General features: G+C 41.1%; 1 protein-coding gene across 2 annotated transcripts in view; it reads left to right on the top strand.

Annotated features, from left to right (window-relative positions):
- Positions 1-22,301, top strand: part of EGFLAM (EGF like, fibronectin type III and laminin G domains) — a 77,964-nt gene that overhangs the window by 16,807 nt on the left and 38,856 nt on the right. For both annotated transcript variants that reach the window (XM_074811656.1, XM_074811655.1), the window contains exons 2-7: positions 1,583-1,692; positions 3,675-3,758; positions 5,485-5,511; positions 9,850-9,967; positions 10,226-10,361; positions 16,617-16,783. In XM_074811656.1, the coding sequence (XP_074667757.1) occupies positions 1,583-1,692; positions 3,675-3,758; positions 5,485-5,511; positions 9,850-9,967; positions 10,226-10,361; positions 16,617-16,783 (642 nt within the window). The remainder of the gene's footprint in view (positions 1-1,582; positions 1,693-3,674; positions 3,759-5,484; positions 5,512-9,849; positions 9,968-10,225; positions 10,362-16,616; positions 16,784-22,301) is intronic.

Below are 22,301 nucleotides of genomic sequence, written 5' to 3'. Positions count from 1 at the left end.
ACCGAATGGTGGTTGAAGTTAGGGTCTCTTAAACCTCATCTATATATTTATCCTTTCATGGTTGTACCCAGCACTGTTCAGGATTTCTTTTAGTGTTGAAGAGAATTAGATAAAAGAGCCAGGAAAACAAAGAGTCATCGGTGTTAACTGAGGGGTGTGGACCGCAGCTGGCCACACTTGCTTACTCAAAATAAAAACTTAAACCAAAAGGTTTCCCAGTGATGGGAAAATCAGGATCAGTTTGAAAAGGACCAGAATATCAGTTCTGTTCTCTTTTTAACTACTCGAGTATTGATGCTGATTGATACTGTGCAGTTTGTAAGCTGTTAAGTTGTGCATTCAGCTTCAAATCAAATATGTTGGTGGAAGTGAGAAGTGTAAATCTGATGCAGGCTTGCTTCACATCTGAAAATGACCTTTACAATAGCTTGTTTTCACTTGATATTTTGTCAGATGTAGTGGAAAAAAAGGGAAATAAAAGGGTTTCCTTAGTCTTTACTTAAAGTTTTCATAGGTGAGGGCATGCAAAAACTAAGCACAGTAAAACTGTCACCTTGAAAAAAATGAAGTTGTTAAAGTGCCCGAATCAGTTCTCTATTACAGTTGTTTGTTAGGCTGGTTTGGTTTTAAGAGTACATATGATGGTGGTGGTTTGGAGAAGTTGTGTTAAAAATCTTACTTGGGTTACAGAGCAGACACGCTCCTCTGCCTCCCCTTTCTCAGACAGTAAATGAAGTTGCTAACGTGTTACTGGAGACATGGAGTTCAGGGTTTCCTTCTCCAGCTTTTTTGGTTTTTTGCAGTAGTTGAATTCACCATTGTACTGAAACACCAACACGTACCATGGGAAGAGAAGGAGACAGATAGGTGCTGTGAGACCTGTGTAGCCATATCAAAATGCTCTACTCCCGCTGCAGCTGGTGAGAGACAGGGATGATCATGGCAGCACTGCAAGCGTGACAGCCAGACATCCCATTGCCATAACCTGCATCTGGAGAGGGGCAGGCTGGAACTGAGGGGTCCTCTGTGCTCTTCTCATCAGGCTAGACTTGCTTCTTAGTTTAATCATAGCCTTTCCTATTCATAGCTGTCATGAAGGAATTGAGGTTGCAGAGGCCGGTGGTGATTGGGAGACGTCTCAGTGGCCTGTGAAGGGGGTCTCTTGGCCTGTGCCAAAGCAGCAAAGGGCTGAAGAGGAGGCATGTTTTGGGTTTGGTTTGGTTTGGTTTTCCTCACACCAGGATGTTGCTGTTGGACATGAAGCCTGGGGAGGGGAGAGAGGGGTGAAGGGAGGCTGAAGGTGTCCGTGAGGTGTCCAGAGCTGATCAACGGTTCCTCACCACTGAGAGAGGGGATGTCCTCCTTCACCCCCTCTCTTCTGGTATCCCACTGCTGCCTTGGAAGTCAGAGGTGGAGAGGGAGAAGGTGCACCCAAGTCAAATCTGATTAGTGGGCTATGTTTGACAGTTTGGAATGAGGGCAGCACAGGTCTATTCTTCTTCAAACCCATACCTGCCAGGTGGCTAAAGGAGAGGTATTATGTCCTGTGGTTTCTCATACAACGTTGTTTTGCTTTGAGCAGATAGGCTGGGGCCTCCCCTTGATATACTGCTGGATTCACTGAACTGCACAGCGTTCAGCGTACAATGGAGAATGCCAAAGCAGCATGCGAGCACGATCACGGGATATACGGTAAGTGATCCTCTATGCTGCTAGGAGAGGATTGCAATACCCTACATGGCCTTGGACTACAGATGTAGCATGGTGAAGCAAGCAGGAGAGGCTGCTCTTGTAACAAATAGTACCATTGCCCAGAAAGCAGTCAGGGGACAGTGGTCTTGAACGGGTTGAGCTGTAACTTTAAGAAACAAGCGATTCATGTTTTAGAAGCAAGTTATGATGGGAATTTGGGTTGAATGCCAAGGGCTTGCAGTGGATATAGATTGCTTTTCTGTTGTGGGTTTCATGCAAGGATCTCGGCGCTTTCTGCAGCTGATAAAACAGTAGAGCAGAGCAGGTCGATATTACACAGTGCAAGTGAAAGGAGATGCATAGTGATTTCAGGGCCATTCAGATGCTTTGTCTTATGCTTCCAGCTTGAGGTTTGCTTTAGCAGGAATAGGTTTTCAGAACTACACTTCTGAACCTTCCCAGACAGGTACAGGGGAAGGAGAGTTTCATGGTGTCTCTTCCTCTGATAGATACACCTACTGCACAGCAACCCTGGAAGCCCAGCCACAACCTTAAATATCAAAAGGGACTTTGGTTTATTCTCCCCTACCTCAGTGGCAAATTTCCCTTATAAAAGTTCAGTGATTTTCCTGCTTTAGCCAGTAGTTTTATAGGGGAGGCTCTGATCCCCTCCAAGCCTCCACCATGTTACCTTTTGCCTATTGAACAAAACAGAATGGCTAGCCTAAACTGGGTACTGTGTTTTAGTGTGCAAGCAGAAAAATAATGACCACTAATCTGCCATTTATTCATTTTTATTAGGTATTGCTTTAACAGGTATTCCATGGCAATGAAACTCAGTCCCAAAATGGAAGTTAGTCAGCAGGGAATTAGCAGCAAAAATGTGGGATATTGACTAGAACTCATTGTTTACCCCTTCAATTGAAACAAATAGCAGATGTTTTTGTTAGCATTTTCTGTGGTAAGATTTGAAATTTCTAGAAAAAATAATCCAAAATTCAGTTTTATGTAAAAAGGTGGGAAGCAGAAAACTCCTGACTACCTTTACTGTTAATGCATGCTAAATGAGTGAGAAAATTCCCTGGAATAGGTATTTCTTGTACACATACCCCTTCATCCCATGGTCTTGTAAATGACACTAGTGCAGCTCAGCTGCAGGGCTGTTTTTATTGTTATGAAAGTGCTTGTAGTCAAGGAGATCCAGAAACACTTGCTGTGACCAGAGCCTGTCTCAGCTTGGGTCTCTGTGTAGTTGGGTCCATTCTACTGTGTGAAAACAGAGGTGGAGTAAGTGGCTTTTCTATAGGTCATGACAGTTTTCAAACAGTTGCAAAACTTTATAGTCACAAATCGTAGTTTTCACTGTTTTTGCAGTAGATCAAGCATCCACAGTTTATTTTTAAGCCTTGAGCTCATGTGTGGCATGACAATAAAATCAGTGACAAACAGCATTGATAGTGCTGTACCTAAACAATCTTCACTTTGTGTTAGCTTTTGACCCTCTGGCGTCTCAGGGTCTCTGTGCATAGGAAAGCAGACTCTCCCTGGCTCATTAGTCTCCAGTACATGGCAACAGAGATGGAGAGATGTTTATGATACAGCAATTTTTATAATGACATAATCATGTAATGTCAGTATCTTCCTTATATGAAGTAAAATCCCTGGCTTGTTCAGACTAGCTTTCCACGCTGACCATGGCCAACTGATGCACAATTAAAGTTGTCAGTTCAAGTCTGCCCTAAAAGCTAGGCTGTGTTTCACATCAGTTCAGCATATACACTGTAAGATGTGTCCTTTGGTCATACTGACAGCTTCTAGCAAATATGAAAGGGATGTTAAAGGGTGTTAGCTTTTTGTGCATTTGAAAAGGTAGGGGATCATAGGCTCAAATGCTGTCTACAATGTGATAGCAATGCACTTATTTTTAAGTCATTCTGAAGCATTTATTGCTTTAACTGTCTTGACTATGTCTTCTTTCCAAGGTCTTTTACTCAGAGGTTGAAGACGACAAATCAGTTACACAGCTCTCACATGATGTTCCCCTGAGTTTGGATATGCTTAGCATGGTGAGTATTTCTTTTCATCAACAGTTGGAGCACTGGAGTGGAGCTTGGAAGTGGGAACTTGCAACTGTCTACTTGTTTCTTGGTTGTGAATTATGCTGAGGATCCAAGCCCCAGATCTGCTCTGAGTATGGAGCAAAAGGAAATGACAATGTTTTTCTGTAATCCAGCCAGTGTGATACACTTTTGCTGCTTGTTGTCTGGCTAATTTATCATGTAAAACTATTGGGACTTGCCTGTGTCTTCCTAGTACTGACCTTTTGTATCTACCAAAATAGAACTTTAAATTTGAATATGCATTTTCTGTGCACTTCCACCCATGGAAGGGAAATTGCATGACTGTATGCACAGTTAGATTTGCAATATCAGTGTACGTGTATTGCAGTGTCTGATACAGGTCAGTGTGTGAGCTAAAGGAGACTCAGAGTTTTCAGTGTATTTTTGTATCTGTGTGAGACTCTGACCTCCTGAAATATGGAATTTAAAGTTTAATAGCGCTGCAGTAGTTGGATCTGTGCAAATCCGTCTCCCAGAAGATTTCCTCAACTTCTGGTTTTTTTGTTCTTGAAAGCACTGCTTTTCCTTCTGCTTCCCACTTTCCTCCTTTCCTTTAGTTCTCTTTTCCCTTTTATATCTCCTTTGCTTTCTTATTCTGTTTTATTTCACTCTCCCCTTCTCTTTCCTTCTTCCCCTTTTCTGTCCAATTTCCCCTTCTTTTTACCTTCACGAATGAACACCGCCCATCTTCTTCTGGTGCATGGCTGAACAGTTAGTACCAAGATGAAAGCAACTCTTCTGTGCTTCTGGATGGCTTTAATACTGTCTGCTTTTACAGGGTATTCTTGAAACATGCTGGTGCTTCCTCAGTGCAGAGAAGCTGCTCTTTGAGTTCAACAAGGCAGGAACAGAGGGAGGTTTTCCAGCCTCTCCTCAGGCAGAGGGCGAAGGAGTGTTGCAGGTTGGGTGCTGTGAGGGGAGCACTTTCATACCATGCTCTGCAAAGGGCAGTCTGTCCATGAGACAGCAACATTACCAGCACAGGAATCAAAGGCTTACCTGTGTGCACAGAGGAGCATTGCAGGCTTTCCAATCTATTTGCTTATCCTTCTTCACAATTCAATTTTTTTCCTCCTTTCTCTTCTGCTCATCTTCATTATCCTTTATCTCCTCACCCCTCTTCCTTCAGCCTCCCCACCTGATGTTTAGTGAAGTATGTTCACTGATATTTCCTGATCCCTGCTGGGCAGTGCTCAGAAACCTTCCATGTGAACAGCATGAGTGAGGGGGATGCTCAGATTTCCTGCAGTTTTCCATCACTCTGGTTGTCAGTTCTGACTCCTGCAGGATTCTGGGATCATGGTGAATGAAAGAATATCATTGCCATGATGTATTTTTTGTTTATTTATGCATTATTTTCTCCCTTCTGATCTTTATCTCTGTATTCCTCACTTCCTTTTTTTTCCCCCCAAAAAACATTCTTACTAGTAGTGCCAACAGAGGTCAAACAGCACGTTGTTTTTTTATCTTAATCCTGACAGCAGTAATTTTTACTCACTAGGAGAACAGTGTCTGTATCCCAGTACTCATGCAGATGAATAACAGCCACATAGACTACTGTATGGTGGAGCGCTGGCCTTGTTTTAATTCCCTGACCCGTTATGTATGTGGTTTTGCCATCACTTTTTAGTATGTTACTTCACTAACAAGTTCTATTTTGCTTTTTTACCAGGGTCAGCTTGAAGGACAAGCAATTTTTGTAAGTATTGCTTCACATGAAACTTGGTCGCAGCTGTGATTTAAAATTAAATTGAGCGTCCCTGACCTGGTCTTTCCACAGATTCACGCGCAAAAGTTGATCTCAGGTGTTGATTCTACTTAGCACTTATACAGGATCTTTTTTAGTCAAAATGTGTCAAATACTAGCTAAAGCTCAAAATCCAGAGGTGAAGAAGGTGGGCATGCGTAGGTACAGCAGCTCCCTTTTTAGCAATTTAAAGACTTTTCTCTCAGTCATCAAAAATATTTATGGATGTCTTGTTTTGCTGGAGTAAATTTGGTAAAAATGAGCTATACCCAGGCAGCGAGGATTTACAGGGGACAGGGACAGTCAGGTAGTCAGACACACAGTGAGAGGGAAGAACAAAGTCTGACAGTGGGAGAGGAGACAGAGAGGGAGAAACCTGAGCCAGTCCAGCAAGAGCCAAGGAGGAGGAGTGCAGGACAAGGCCAGCCACGCAATGCCCAGGAGGAAGTAGTGGGAGACTAACAACTAGTATAAAACAGGTTTGGAAGAAATACCAGCCCTCTTAATGGCTTTGCAGCTGGTGAATTATTCAGATTAATTATTTCCAGTCCTGCACTCAGTCCAGTCTGCTTCCTCTGAACAGTAAGCAGATTGGGTTTATTGTGAGAGGGGAAGAAAGCAGGAGGTGCCTGGGTTTGGGCAGGATGAGGGCAGCTATTTTAGTATTTAAGTGAAATCCCTAACATGAACAACCTCTTACAAACCTTTTTTGTTTGAGACCTGTTCTAGGAATGGAGAAGTCCCACAAAGTTGGTGGATCTCGCACAGCTTTCATGGGCTGAATTAAAGGAAGTTTTGTTGGACTGTAGGAGGTTGTTGTCCAGATGAGACCTCAGAATGCACTTGAACCAGGACGGTCTGGTTCAATCCCCGCTGAGCTGAGTCTGGATTATGCCATTTTAGAGTTGAGGTTCCATGCTGGCCCTTTTTTTTCCTGCTTGATAAAAATAACACTTCTGAGGGGTACTTGTGGAGAAGTATGACTGACTGGGATTAATCAGCTCCCAGCTGTCATTAATCCTCAGGAAGTGGTGTTCTTGCTGAAATGCTTTCTGTTATATTCATACCAAACTCAACAGAAATCTGCAATAGTTTTGTGGTTAAGTCTGCATAGTTCATGTTTCCGTCACTAAGCCTCCTCTCCTGGTGATGGGTATGACCCCACTGCTTTCTCAGAGACTTCTTTGGACTGTGTGAGACTGTCGTAGCAAGAGCTGAATTGGGTTGCTCGTTTCTGTGTGTGCGTGTGTGCATGTGCCTGTGCGTTAGCAAAGTGGATAATGTATTATAGATGTGTTATAACATCTTATAATAGAGAACATGTAAGTGAGAGCAGCCAGGAGAAGTGCAGGTACAGTACATTTTAATAAGGCAGTTGTTCTACTAGGAATAATATTCAGGAAGTTGAGCACAAATATTAACAAAAAGAAAAAAGCATGAAAAATTAGTAGACTTTAAAGGTGGGAGGTTTTAGGTCAGGCGCAGAGCCATGGAGAGCAATAGCACTCCCTATCAAATCACCAAACACACCACTACAAAATGGGGACTGACGAATTGAGGGAATGCAGGGAAGGAGTTGTGAGGGGATCAAGTGTCATTAAACCCAGCTTGGTTTCTCAGCTGCCTTGTAATCCAGGGTTTGATGTTTTTTCGGATTAAAACAAAACAAAACAGAAAACAGGTTTTCTTTAGAAAATAATTTGTAATCCTGGTTTCTGTGAGGCGGCTTACTGTGCAGCCTCACAAACAGTTTGAACACACTTGGAGGGAGGGCAAGCTGTGTGGCAGGGCACGGAGGGATATATGGTTTCTGTGTACACCTGACTTCTCTACCAGAGAAAAGGCATCATGTTCCTTCACCCCATTCAAGAATGTGAGATTGTAATGAAAATACCAAATGTCATTTTGCAGGGTTTTAGCAAGAGTGTTGTGTAAGAGAAGAAATTGAGGTTGGTGCCTAGTAAAGCCTCACTGGCAATGTAATGTCCAGTCGTGCTTCAAAATACAGAGGCAATCTGAATGGAGGGAAAGACTACAAAAATGATGAGGAACTAACTCTTCCACATACTAACTAAATTCATTATCTGTGAGGCCACTGAGTTTCTTCTGGGATAGAAAACTTGGTTTTAAGACCCTTCTCCTAAATACAAGCAAAAAATGAGGTGAAATATGTAGTCCTAGGCTCCTGGACGGTGGGGTACAAGGAAATGTGTTTCTTCTCCAGAATCGCATTTGAAAGTGTTCTGGTGTGAGGTGGGTATTCCCTGAGATTGCTATGGGTTAAGGTAGCTTGATGATGTTCTGAATCTTTACCTATTAACTAATGTCTTGATCTTAGAAGATAGAAGATACCTGATCTTAGAGATAACCCCTGTATGTCCAACAGCTGTGTTAATGGAGAGGACATTGACAGAAGAGAGGCAGATAGCTATTTGTGTAAAGCAAGAGAGCACCTTGCTAAAGTTTTGAGGGTACACATGTTGAACTTAAATACCTAAATTGATATTAGGACTTTGGTCTTGATTGGCTTTGTAGTCAGTGAGATTCGTTCTGTTTATTGTAGACTTGTGTCTGGAGGTAATAATATGAGGCAAGTACATCAATATCGCACTCTGCAGAGGCCAGGTTCCTGAATAGTGTGAAGGCAGTAAGACACATAGCAAAGGATTTTTTCTCGTAAGAATGAATGTAATAAAGAGGGATGCTGGCAGGAACAAATGCACACAGTTTAAATACAGACAGACGGTATGTATGGCATGGAGGATGGAATGGCAGGAGCAGGGTCATCAGTATTGTCATTGACAGGAGGTTCTGGATTTTCAGCAACTGGCTTTTCAGATTGTGTTTTGAAAGATCTCAGTCACTTCAGCCATGAGACTGAAAGACCCAGATAAATCTTTTGGTGTGAGTGTTTTTGCTGCCTCTCTCCAGGCAGTTACTTTTCCAGCATAGTTATCATCTCTCTCAGATGAATCCAAATCATTCAAGCAGATCAAGGGTGAATGATGGAAAAACAGGATAATGGTCAGGTCATCCATGTTAATAGGAAATCAGTAATGGAGCTCCAAAGCCGCAGCTAGAGAAATGACAGATGGCAGGGTGTTGCTGAACAGTGTTGTAGTAATAACATAAGTTCCCTAAAGAATAGAGAAGGAGAGCTTGTCCAAAAGACCGTCATAAGGAAATTTAGCAGTTAATAAAATTTTGGGATTGTTTACTATTTTAATGCAACTGGAAATGCAGATTTAAAGTCTCTTCCAGCATGAAGAGAAAGGAGATTTCTGTATTTTCACATGCACTGTGAATAATGTTTTTAATATCAGAGAATGAAAAACAGAAGAAAAATCTCTGTAAAACAGTTTTTTATAAGTGCTTTTTTTCACACCAAAACAGTCTTTGGTGTAGAACTTAGTATTTCTGTTTACTTGTATATGCTGTCAAAATTTGTAAATCTGGGATTTACATGTCTCTACAGATAGGATGCCGGTAAAGAATGCTGAATTTGTATACACATGTACACATGCTTCATTAAAGACCAGACCTTAAATGTCTGAAGCTGATCCATGCTATGTGCACCAGCCAGTGATAAAATGTAATTTTTTGGGTAACATTTGCTAATTTCTGGGAGATTTGAGCAGTCTTCTCTGAATAGTATTCAGCAGCACAAGCTCTTTGTGTGGAGGTTAGCATCACCTCCCCTACAGTAGTTGTCTGTGGGTTAATCTTTCTGTGTTTATGGCAGAAAGACAAATAAGGGAAATGCTCACTTCAGGTCAAGGCTGATAGCTGGGCTAGGAAACTTGTGAGAGGCGACAGGACTGGTCCCTGCCCCGTGAGAACTTAAAGATCATCAGTTCACAGTGTGGCAACTTGCTTCGTTCTCAGGAGCTTCTACAGTCTCTGGATTTAAAAGAAAAACAAAACCAAAACAAACAAAAAAAGGAAGATGAACCAGACTGATATCGAATGCCAGCAATTGGCTCAGGGGAGGGAATAGTATGTGACTTTGACTTCACCAGCAAAAAAGTTGGATAACGAATGCAAACGATCTGCAACCTTGTGAGTTATGCTGAGAAATGGGTCCAGGTCATCGCTGTGGATTCCCCCTGGGTGAAGCTGCAGCTTGAGAGGAAACATGTGGTGCTGTTTGTGTTTGTTGCTTCTGAGCTGGGCTGGGGACAATCTTCCTAGGAGGCTACATGGGAAATGCCCGAGTCCCAGCTCACAGCGCCATCCCCAGTTACATGGAAGAGCTTTCACAATATTCTTGTCTTCTCTTGACTCTCGTAGGAAGTTGTTATCGGTGATCTAAAGCCAGGCACTCCACACCGCGTTAGCGTTGGAGCATATGGCTGGGCAGGGAAAGGACGACCCAGCATGCCCAGGGAAGTGACAACTTTATCCCAAGGTAATGCTGTGTGCATGGCTTTCTCTTGCAAAACTGTCAGGCACACGTCTATAACACAGCACATCACTCACACTTAAATCTGTCGTGTGCAGTATAGTAATATTTTACTATTGTATTTCTACAAGTGTGTCATTTTAGAGGGGCAACAGATGAGGGGAAAAGCCTATGAATTTGATTCCTAAGTCTGTGGGTGTTTGATTATTGTGTGTATTAGCCCGTCTGCTTTTCTGATGCTATTCATTTGCACTTCTGGCTTAGATAAGTGCATGCCCCCTGCACCGCCCTATCAGCCTCAGATCGTGGTAGTTTCTGATTCAGAAGTTGCATTATCCTGGAAGGCCGGAGTGAGCGAAGGAAGTTCTCCCATCCAGTACTACACGGTGGAGTTTATCAGGCAAGTTTACCAGTGGAGTCTGAATTTTAGTGTTTGTACACTACAGTTTTTTTTACTTAAATCTGCGCTATTAATATAGATTGTTCTCATGATTTATTTACTTACTGTATATAGTGTACCTAGTTTTCCTCTTGATGTGTGTTGAATTACCATGAAAATTTAAAAACAAAATCAGAAATAATCTAATTTGTTATAAAATCACCAATAAGTTGTACCTTCTGATTGAAGAAAACAAGGTCTAGTTTGGTATGTTCTCTCTAACAAAGGCCTGGGTGAATGAAGTTTTAAGTTTCTCCTGTCATCAAACACTGTTGAACCACGCTGAGTGTGTGGCAAAGCAGTTCCCCTGGGCAGGAGTACCCTCAGCTGCTATAGGAAATATATACCAACAAACTCAGTATGTTGAGCAGATTTACCTGACAAAAGTCTTCTGGGTCTTGAGCTTGCGGGACTCAGACTTGCGTTGTTATAAAGTTTACATGAAAGGTTGGCCTTTCTGTTTAGATTTTTTGGGTGGAGATGGGGTGTTGGTGGGTTTTTTTTTCCTTCTTGTATGGTGAACTCTTTAAAATTTGCGGTAATAGAACTGAACTGTGATAAATTGCCAGTTAAGTTGCTTTTATAAGATGCATATGAAGGGTCAGGAGGAGGTGGTTGTATCTGCATGAACAAACAAGTATTCATACTTGAATGTTCATATGCTTGTGTAAGTTGATATCTGCATACAAAACTATTTATTTTCATTTGCTTGCCCCTATGTTTACCCTTACACTGAATGCAAAATTCAGCCTTTAAAAGTTTAATCCTTTGGGTGAACACTTGATGACAGCTTTTAGTTGAGGTCCCTGGATAAGAAGAGAGAATTGCTTCTTTAACTACTCTGACCTGTAAAGGTCAAAAAAATCGTTCTTCAGAAAAAAACTTCATTTTTTAAAAAGAATTGTTGTTAGACAGAAAGAGCTATTGGTTTTCAGTGTTCAAAGTATGGTTAGAGTCTAGAAGACATTGATATGATGAAAAGAATTTCAAGGTTGAAAGCCTACTTGTGAACTTAAGTTGCACTTTGTGTTTGAATCAAAATGTCCCATATTTAGTGGGAAGCCATCCAATGTTCATTGCACTGGGAGGCAGGACATAAGGCTGAAGATACATTATGGCCATCATGTAAGCTGTGCTGTAACATTGCCATGACATTTCCCCAATATCTGTTTTTTAAACACAGTTGTTACTTGAGCCTTTCTCTCTTCTCCCTGTCTCTTGTGTCTCATTTGCTTGGTGGATGGGGAAGGGATTTCATCGGGTTCTGATTGGCCGCACTGCTGTTGCCTCCATGCTTTTGCTGGAAAATGGACCCTGCAGGTTTATGTATACCTCTTCCTAGCACCAGGGGCCTGCTAATGGAAGAAGAAGTGGGCACTGTCATCTCCATCTGACACATTGAAAGTGCACCCTTGAATGTTTTTGTTCAGCCAGGGAGTGGAAAGCTGCCTTCACTCCAAAGATGCGAGTGATTGAAATTTCAGTGTTTTGTTGGTTTTAGACTTTGGGAAAGCATTTGCTAACAGCACAATGTTTTGATTACACTGTTTAGTTTGAGGTTTAAAGCTAAGCTGGAAGTGTATTTGTTAATTTTGGGATTATGCTCTCTTAGACTTGGTAGCTTGATTATATATTTGGAAAAAGTTCAATGAGCCATAAGCCCTAATGGCAGTTAGAGGTAAAGATTTAACTTTAAGTTTCATTTTCTTTTGCTGCAGATAGTTTTAATTTACTATAAAATGTATTAACATGAGTTAAAGCTGTTGAATGAAACCAATGTAAAACCAAAACAAAGCAGTGCAAGTAAATTTAGAACCATGTCCTTCTATGTCAAAGAAATGCAATATTATGCTGTGTTTTCGCAAGATTGATGACTTTCTTATGCAAATCTGTAATTTCTCTTGGGTACAGCACAAACGTCTAAAAACTATGACGTTGTTTAAATCATTTCCATCCCCTTAGAACTAACTTTATGACTTTAACCCTAGAAAAACCATGCTAGGAGACTGAGATGAGAGAAAACCACTCTTTTCATTTGCTCAGCTGTGAAATTGCAGATTAAAAACTCATGAAAAGTCGGTACATAGCAGAATCCAATCAGAACCAGAGCTAACCTGCAGTCTGTTTCTACTCAGGGTCTAAATTTGAGCCTTTATTTAGGCATGTGCATGGGTTTCCCTTGTGACCTTTTGGTTCACTATAGGCAGTGGAGGGCTGCAGGCAGTTTCAGATGTAGGATGAGCTGGGCTAATTCAGACTCTGCTCTGCTGTTGACTGTAAGAGGACGCTAAGGAGACCACAATCACAACTTGGCTAAATGCTGAAAATCAGGAGGGTGAACTCAAGTCTCGCTACTCACTGCACCGTTCATAGGGAATGTGTAAAAGAATGTGTTAAAACCCCAAAAAGCTAATCGTGTCTGTGGAAGCTTGCAGACTCAGTGTAAACAGTCTGTTGATTTATGCTGAGAAATATTTTGACAAATGACACTCTTATGAAAGCCTCTAAAGTGAGACACTGGACTTAAACATGCTAGTTTGGGTGTTTTTCCTAAAGATACTATAAAAAATTAATTCTCAAAAATGTCTTGGATATTTTCACTCTAATACTCCAAATACTCAAAATTTTAATCTACTGAATGCCTACCCAATCTTCTAAGCTTGGAGACTAACTTATCCAAATTTTTAGAGTCAGCTATCATCTAAAGAACCAGTGTATTCCCTAAAAGGATTAGGTCACTTTCCTTTCATTTCTTTGGTACGTAGATGAAGTCAACAGCTTTCAATATTAATCTTGACATATAGGGGAAATTTTTCAATACCTCGTTAGTGACATGAAACTTCTGCTACAATGAGCTAGGCAAGTTCTGCCAATAAAACTGTGGAGATTTATCAGTATACAAGTGTTAGGGTGGACCAGATTCAGCATAGTGTTGTGGGCAAATTCCTTGATTAGTTCGAAGCCTTCCCCCCCAAAAAATGTGTATGCCTGAATCCATTCCATGTTGAACTATCTGTCCCTGGCACTACACTGAACTGGAAAGTCATATTTGCTTTTGTTTCCAAAGAACCCAAAACAACAGTTCTGACCAGGGAGACACTTCCTAATGCCCAACAAAAATACCTTAAATACTGTTTTTCTGATTAATGCATGAAGCAGATACATCTACCTCAATATTTTTCTCATTGTTTGTGGGGGTTAAATCCTTGAAAAGCTAATTAATGAAGAAAGAGGATTGAAAGGTGTAGAGCTTAAGGATGAAGTACTTAACAATATTAGACAGCATCAGAGGAATATCAGAAGAATGAGGTTAGAAAATTGCCTACTTCTACTTTTCTCAGAGTTGACCTGGCATATTGGTTGCTATATTTTGTAGAAAGTGTCACAATAAAGATAAATAATAATAATTACTAAAAATAATATCCTATAGTGCATTATTTTTTACGATGACTATTTTCCATAGCGAATAAGAATGCATTGTTCTTGTCACCGTATTTATTATTTGTAGGAATATTTTTAAAATTTGTAGAGATGAATTTGTCACTTGAGATGAGTACAAACATGGCACTAAAGAACGATCAAAAACCTTATAAAAATTGCTAGCAGGTGCTTCACTCTGTTAAATCATTTCCAGGTGATTTTAAGAGGAAGTTCAAGTGAGTATAAAATTGCTGTTCTCTGCATCAGAAAGATTTCCTTTCTTAAGTTGAATCAGTCCCCTGATTACAATGTAAAGCAATAATCAAAATGTTTTGGGAACATTTGGGGCAGAATTCTGCCCTTGGTTTATATCCACCCAGTCCTATTGACTTTACCCATATAATAAATTATTATCTCAAAAACTCTCTGACTTTGTCACTGGCCAGATTCTTACTGCATGGCATTTCTGCATTGGAGGTGCACAGCTGTAACTTCAAGAACAGAAAATGCCCATGGAAGATGTCTGATTTTCCTGTGCACAGATACAACATCCAAAACAACCCTGTGAGGTCTTGGCCAGAGAGGGAGACCTGTTCAGTTCCAGGGAACATAGCACTGCAGAAAGATGGGAAAAGTGGCATAAAAATGAGCCTTTCTGGTGTAAAAGTGGATACAAACTGAAATTTGACAAAAAAAAAGGACCATTGAGACAGTTTTCAAGAGAATGTTCCCAGCTTAGAAAACATGGGAGCTGGCTGGCCCTGGACACAGTCACCAGCTGAGTTTGTTGTGTTTCTCTCCCCATCTGTTTGCCATTTTTTCGTCTTGTACCGATTTGTTCACACAGGGAATGTTCTGGACAAGTAGCAAAGGTCAAGCGATAAATCTCCCTCTTTCCCTCTCTTTCAGCTGAAGATCCTTACACGTTTGCAGGCATTTCATTTATTATTCACTTCTGCAGAAGGGAGTCTTGCAAGAGACAGTTAGCGAAGCTGAAGGCTAGCCTACAGTTTGTGTTATCTCCTAAACTTTGTAGAGTGCAATATCTCCTTCGGGTCCCTTCATCAGAGGCATGTGTTTCCATTCGGGTGCAGACATTGGCAGGGCCTGCTGCAAAGACACTGTGAGGCAGCTTTTGAGCTAGCAGGAATTTCTTGAACTGGAATTAGAGCCAAAAAAAGATATATACAGGAAAATTGAAAACACTACTAAGCGAGCATGTGGAAGGAAGCGATGTTAACAGCTTTCATTTGGAAAACACTATACATTTTCATTTTGGCCCAGGCATCAAAAGATTAGAGAAGGGAAACAATGAAAGAGTGGCCAAAATAAATGCCCTCCTGTCTACCAGGAAATGATGGTGGAAGGTGACTTAAGATGGTCTGTTTAGCTGTCATTAAATCTTGTGCATTTGTCTGATATTTTTTTTTTATTTTTAGCAAGACAATGAAATATTCGCATCCTGTGTGCCATTGCACACAGGAGCCAGGCAGCTGGAAGCTGCTGCTTTGTCACTGCATTTGCCCTGCTGGCACAAAGCAATGAAACCTCAGTGATCAATAAATCTTGTATTGACTGGTAAAAGAAAACATACATTAACTTTGGCATTTCCTTCCAACTGCAAATAAACAAATACAAAATGCCTGCCTTGTGCTATAATTTTCATTGGAGACTGTTGGAGACATTTGCAACTAGTCCTATGTAAACATTGGTAAATTCAGGGAGCACTTGGAGGTTATTTCCTGTAATAAATATCACAAGGACATCTTAGAAAAAGACACTGGAATAATTTTCTCTGAAAGTAATTTCTGTCCCTATTTCACTTTTATAGGCTTCAACTGGAATATTTTGGGTGGTGTAGACTTAACTTTTACATTTTTATTTTGTTTGTATGTGTTTACCTTCTCATTCCCTTCTCTCTTTGATAAGAAGAGATACTTCTAGAGAGGGTAGAAATGGTGTGAAAGCATCAGAATACTCTCTCAAAGTATCTGAAGCAGCCCTCACCTTTCCGATGTCCTTCTGTGTATGAACTCAAACATTTGAGACCAGACTGCCATGAGAATGGTTGTACTAATTTCAGATGGATTATAATGGCACTTAGAGCAAGCATTTATTGGCAGCTGACTTCCAGTATGAATCAGGAGTTAACCAGGCATTGTCTGAAGGCAGACGTGGGAATTTTGTTGCAAAATCCACCTACATAGGCCAGGTTCTCTGCATTATTGTTCTGATTTGTGGGGTTTTTTTTCTGAAGAGAAGACTTTGGATCGAGATTTTCCACTGTGAGTAGATTAATCTGATTGCCTCAGAGATGAGATGTTAGATTATCAATCCTGCTGATGCTTGTATATGTTTGAAGGGAGTTGGTGGCATTAGAGCACAAACTCTTAGAAGTAAATAAGGTTCTTTCCCTCTGGTGTGAAGTACTGCTTTATATAGCCAAACAGGGGATTGGGAACTGCAGGTAATAAACCTCCACTTGAAAACTGAACCCAAAATCCATGAAAACAGATAAACAGAACTTGATTTTTCAAACTGTCCTCTAAACAACCTCCTTGGCTTTGTAAGCAAAATCAGAATATTGGTTTTGTATCACTGTATAGTTTTGATATCACAGGCTTCACGGCTTAGTAATGGTTGCACAGACTGGCCTCTTAAGAGTGAAGGATTTCAGTGATTATTTAGTAGGCTTAAATCTCATTTATTTTCTGTGTTTCCCAGGAAAGTTTAAAGGCAATTTATTTTTACAGCTAGCTTTAATTATTTATGATCTTGAATTTGTGTGTTCTGAAGGCCAGACCTTGACAGCAATTGGACGGTAATAAGAGAGCAGATCCAGATGGAGTCCATGGTTCTCAAAGGACTCCTCCCAAACACCAAGTACCAGTTTGCCGTCCGAGCAGCAAACTCCTATGGATCCAGCCCTGCCAGTGCACCGAGCGATGTCATCCGAACATTCAGTGAGTAGAACCACATTTTTTGTAATTAAAGCTATATAAAAATAAAGTATATCTGTAAATAAAGTGTATCTGGCGTAGCTGTGGAGGACTGCTAGTGGAAAGAGTCACTCTCCAAGCACAGGCACCCCCAGTCTGACACCTCTCAGTCCTGTCCATGGAGCTTGCAGCATCCTGTGAAAATCAAGCTGCAAGCAAAGATTTGAAAAGTGCCAGGCAGAAGAGCTCTCATGCCGTTTCTCTGTTCTGGAGGTCATTGCCAGATATTTTTGGATCACTACTTACTGACTTTTGTGGTGGCTTCATGCAGACCTGATAAGTGAATATCATGAGGGGAAATGAGAGAGACAAGTCTATTGTCCATCTTTTTTTTTCTGATTTTGAAACTGAATGTTATATATTACATTGGTAATTTAAACAACTCGAAAAGACCAAAGCAAATCTCTACTGTATTCTGAGGAGTAAGGCTCTTAAACTATTAAGCATAATAATGAAAATAATGATATGGAGAAGTAAGCATCCCTTTTTGATCAGAAGCTGCATAGCAGAAATATTAGGTGAAAATGTATTAAAACATACTTGAACAATCACAACTTCTTTAATATTATATTCACATTTGCGTAGCAATGTAGGCAATGCACACTGCAATAAGAGGTAGGTTCTGTGCACATCTGCTGATGGCCTTCCTTGGGATATAATCCTCTGTCAGTGCTAATGTCCCTGTGGGCTGACTTTGAGGTGCTGTTGCTGCTGATCACCCCAGAAGTCATAGTTGTATGTGAGAATCCCAACCAAGCCAACGGTGAGCACGATGGGAATCATACAAGTCATGTCTCCCACACAGCAAAAAAAGAAATGTCACAAAGAGAGTTGATATGGAAGCAGAGCCAAGGCTGGCAGGGTATGGGGACTAATTGAGCTCTATCCTTAATGTGCCAAACATTTTATTGTGTTTAAAAGGTCTCAGTATTTTTAAATTCCAGTTTTGAAGGCATTTCTAGGTAACAGAATGCCATGCAAGAAAATGCCTGGATATAATTTTAGCAGATTAATGAACTATAAAAAGTACAGCAAAACTGACATTTTTTTCTTTTCTCACCTGTACACTCAATTGCAACTCACCTTTAATTAACTGGTAGAAAATGAACGGCTGATATTCAGGTAGAACTGTGAGCTCTGCAAGAAGAATTTGTATGCTGCAGAAATGTGGACCACATCCTTAGTGATCCACCAATTTAACCCACTAAGGATTTATTTCTGAATTGCCTCCCTATCTTGGAATCCTTTGTTTTCACTGACTCTTATATGGCAGTTTTCATTCTAGTTTCCCCTCTGTCATAAATTCAATCCCTTGAACAGTTTGCATGAACTGTTATGCCTTCTGAATTCAAAAGTTTAACTTCTGAAGCAAATGTTTGTGAAAACCAAGAAGGTGCAGCATATGCTGGGGTTCCTTGGCCCCTGTATCCTGAAGGGTCAGCTCCTGCTGCCTCAGGCATGCTTGTGTGCTCCTCAGTATCCTGTTTGGATGTGAGTGGCTGCATTATTTGGTCAGAAAAGATAAAGTGTTTAGCTCTGTTAATAAAGGTGGAGTAATTGTCATGGTGCACTTATTACTGCCCTGCTCTAGGAAAGGCACTTTGCCTTTGGAAACTGCATGTTCTGCAGAGACATGTCGAGATGGCTTAAAACATGGATTTTTGTCAGTAGAGCTTGGAATCAAATTCATGCCTGGTGTATTGAAACACTGATTTCTGGAGAGGTTCATAGGGTGCATGAGCTTGATTCTCTGTGCCTGGATCAGATCTGAAAAGTCAATGTATTATGCATGTTGCACTGCTTTCTGAATAGGCTCAAAAACTCTGTGTTGGTCCATGGTAAGGCACGTGGGTGCCACTGTGTCTAAGAGGTTGGTCTTCCTGCACCAAGGGGCTGGCAGTGCTTGGGGAAGACCCTCATGAATGGACAGAGCTCCCACAGCCTGGGGCCACGTCTTGTCTGTGATGTGCTTCAGGCCTGCACCTGGCTAGGGCTACTTTGGCAAACTCTGGGCCCTTTGACAAATGCGAATGTGGTTCCTCTGCCGTTCTGCTCTTAGTTTCCAGGGTGGATTTTGCAAAGAATCTTGAAAACTACATATAGCCCATATGCATGAAAGCCTGTGTTATATCTTGTGCATACCTGTCTTCACAACAACCAGATTTGTGCAGAGCACGGAATGGTGTTCAAAGGCAACAGAGGATAGATGCCTTTAGAAATAAGTTCTGTGGCTTTCTGGAAGCAGAAGTGTAATAAGTATAGCAGCTCTCACTTGGCTTTAGTTGTGATGTTTTCTAAGAAACTGGTTTGATGTTAACCAGATACACAAGTACATTGTGCATTAGTAGAAAAGCTAAACTTTTGTTGTGAAAAAATGCTCTGTGTAAAGCCTTGCAAAGCCTGAGCATTTATTTTTCCCCAAAACGCTAAAAAACCCTGAAGAATGATTTAAACCGTTGACAAGTTTCATGTAACAAAAAAATGCATGCTAAGCTCAATGGCAACCAAGTAAAACTCACTGTTAGTTCACATCGTGTATCTGGAGCTACCTTCCCCCTTCTAGTAGCCAGAAAGCCAATAGTTACCCTCTTTAACCCATTTAATTGTTCACTTCAGTTGCTCAGGTATAGACATTCAGTGGATTTGAGGTACTCTAGGTCCTGTGGTTTTCAGCTGTCACTGCAGGTGGGCATGTGTCTCCCAGACATCTCCCAGACACCTGACAGTCCTCTGGGGATGTCTCAGGTACTATAATGCGTCTCAGGTGGCACCAAATGCCTGACTCTCTCAAAGTGCCAGCAGATACCTCTCAGTCACCTATTGTTGCTGGAAGGGTGTCAGACAGTCGGCATGTCTGAAAATGAAGCATCTCTGCTTTTCAGCGTGCACATCATAGAAATTACTATCTTCATTATTACCACGGTTCCTCCTCCCATGTAAACAGTGAAACATGCCACACATATTTGATGCTGTATTCTGGCTGCCTGTGTATTCCTCAGAAATACCTGAAATATCTTGGGAAGCTGGCAGAAGTTCATACAATACCTGGGTCCTCTGCATTACATCTTAGTCCACATGGTGCTGGCATTAAGGTCCTTCGTGTGTTTGGATTTTAAAAATTTGTAGCTTTATGCTTATATATCCTGGATTTTTATGCTTGTTTTGAAACAATTAGTGCTTTTCTGATGCTTTTTTTAACCGAAGAACAAATTCCCAGCATTACCTCAAACGCAATGCACCTTCAGGTTCCGTGTTGCATTGCATAGAATCTTTTGCAGCTCTTCTAGGCAGGCTGAGACAGAGATGAGTCCTGCAGACACTGAGTCCATGTTACTTAGCGATGTTTTCTGCTGGGGCTTATCTCATTCTCACATGTAATTAATTTTGTTTTTAAATGGTGTCAGGCTTTGCAGTACTCTTGACTGCACTGTTTCAGGTCAGCATAAGAAGCTGTTGTCTTTGTTTGCTAAAATGTTCCTTTGAAGGGTTGCTGATGGTATCACCTAATGTGGCAGACCTCCCAAGGTCATTGCAAGTAGAACATGTGGCCTTGATTATAAGCAGTTACACCCTTACCTAGTAAAAAATGCGTGCTTGGTTTATGTTACATTGCTCCATTTTCAGGGAGGAAAAAGAGGGCAAGTTTTCCCAAGGGTTCTCATTTATTTGTGATTTGGTTTCTTTTTTTTTCTAGAGGGAAATGATGTAATAAATAAATTTTTGTTGCCTTTCTTAATTACAGATGCAGGTTCTGGGTATTTCATTTCCATTGTTGTTGGGTTTTTGCTATATCAGATCTTTCAATGTGTCATGAAAAATTTACTTGAAAACAAAAGATTGCACATATCCAGTTTAGTAACAACAAAATAAACTGTCCCAAAGAATCAAACAAAGTGTCATCACCTGCACTGCTTAAATACCCTTTGTCTCCTGGGGAAACAGATGGGGTTTGCACTGTGTCTGGAAGGTCGCCAGCCTTGGGCTTTGCCAGACCAGCAAAGGAAGAGTCTTCTGTTAAAAATACCCTCCTGCTTGTCTCCACAGCAAACGTGACAGAGTGGCTGCTTAATCTGGGTACATCCCTTCCTCTGGTCCTGGCTGTCACCACCAGGCTTGTCCTGAGCAAGGCACTGGAAAGGTGCTTAAATATTCTGCACAGTGCTTGCATGTGTCAGCTGAGGTTCAGCCACAGGAAAAGGGCAGTCCCTCAGGCCCAAACCGTGATGTAAATGATGGTGATGTGACCTGGAGATAGCAAGTGGAGAAGGTTTTCCAAAGAACTGTTTTCCACAGATCTCCAAAAAGTTCACAAAGGCAGCATAGTGTATTTATAGGGACAGGGACAAAAAGCAAGAGACAGGCCAAGCGATGTGCAGTGCCTCATTGTGAGTCACTGACAAGAATAAAATTCAGATTAAAATGCCCCTGGTGTATTTTGGATTTAGATCTGTGAGAGGTTCAACATGAAGCTGATCAGTCTGTTAACACTTCCATTCAACCTGCCTGCATTGCAGTGCCTGGTGGTCTGCTTCCTATACTTTTCTCTGTCTCCTGATCAGTATGCTAGTGGCCACCTAAGCGCCAAAACAAAAGTTTTTGCAGCTTTCTGTTTGTTTTCAGAAAGATTTTTTTAGTATAACTTAATCTCTGATTATTTGGAAAGAAGCTGTCTAAAGTTCATGACCCCTGCCAGGTTTTCCAACTAATTATAAAACAGGATTATAGGACTTGGTAGAGGGTCTTAAATTGGCTTCATCTCCTTGTACACTGAAACATTGATTTAATGAAATATAGCATGCTTACAATCTCTGTAGTCATTGTTTTGGTATTTGCAGAGTACCGCTTTGATTAATTGTCCCTGATTTGCCACCCATTATGAGATGAACTCTCTACCAAAGCAACACAGTGCTCTTAAGAGATGGGCTCGTGTTGGGCTTTCTCTACAAAGTCCTGTTAGCTTTTCTCCTCTCTGTTAGGTTTGTAGTTTTATTGCATCACATCACATGTCACATTCAGTGAGCAAACACCAAATGTAGGGAAGAACAAGGTGACTGAGAAGCCAGTGGGCTGTTAGATGATCTCATTATAAATTCAGGCATAGTTAAAAGAGGGTACATCTCCATGACTTCATTGTTCCCAGATGCATTATGTGTTACCAAAACTGCTCACAGATCGGCAGGTAATGTAGCATGTGCTGACTGGAACTCAGATAGAGCCAGGGAGAAGTAAAAGCAGGGATTTGGGACTGTCCTAGAGACCTGTGGGTTTTAGGACACCTTCTGAAGTTACACTTTTTCTGGTGATGCCAAACTTACATCCTGAAAGTCTTTGAAGAGGGACCTCAAAGCAGTCTTTTCTACCAGCCACAATAAGCTGTACCTTCTTTGTTTTCTCCAGGCTGTAAATGTTGTACCAGTTCAATAAGGTGAAAGGAATCATTGTCTGGTTTAAAATAGTGGGTACATTTTGTCTCCCAAGGTCT

The sequence above is a fragment of the Strix aluco genome, chromosome Z (assembly GCF_031877795.1).
Source record: "Strix aluco isolate bStrAlu1 chromosome Z, bStrAlu1.hap1, whole genome shotgun sequence".
Taxonomy (NCBI): Eukaryota; Metazoa; Chordata; class Aves; order Strigiformes; family Strigidae; genus Strix; species Strix aluco.
The sequence above is the reverse complement of the archived record's forward strand: the minus strand, read 5'-3'. Positions and strand labels throughout refer to the sequence as shown.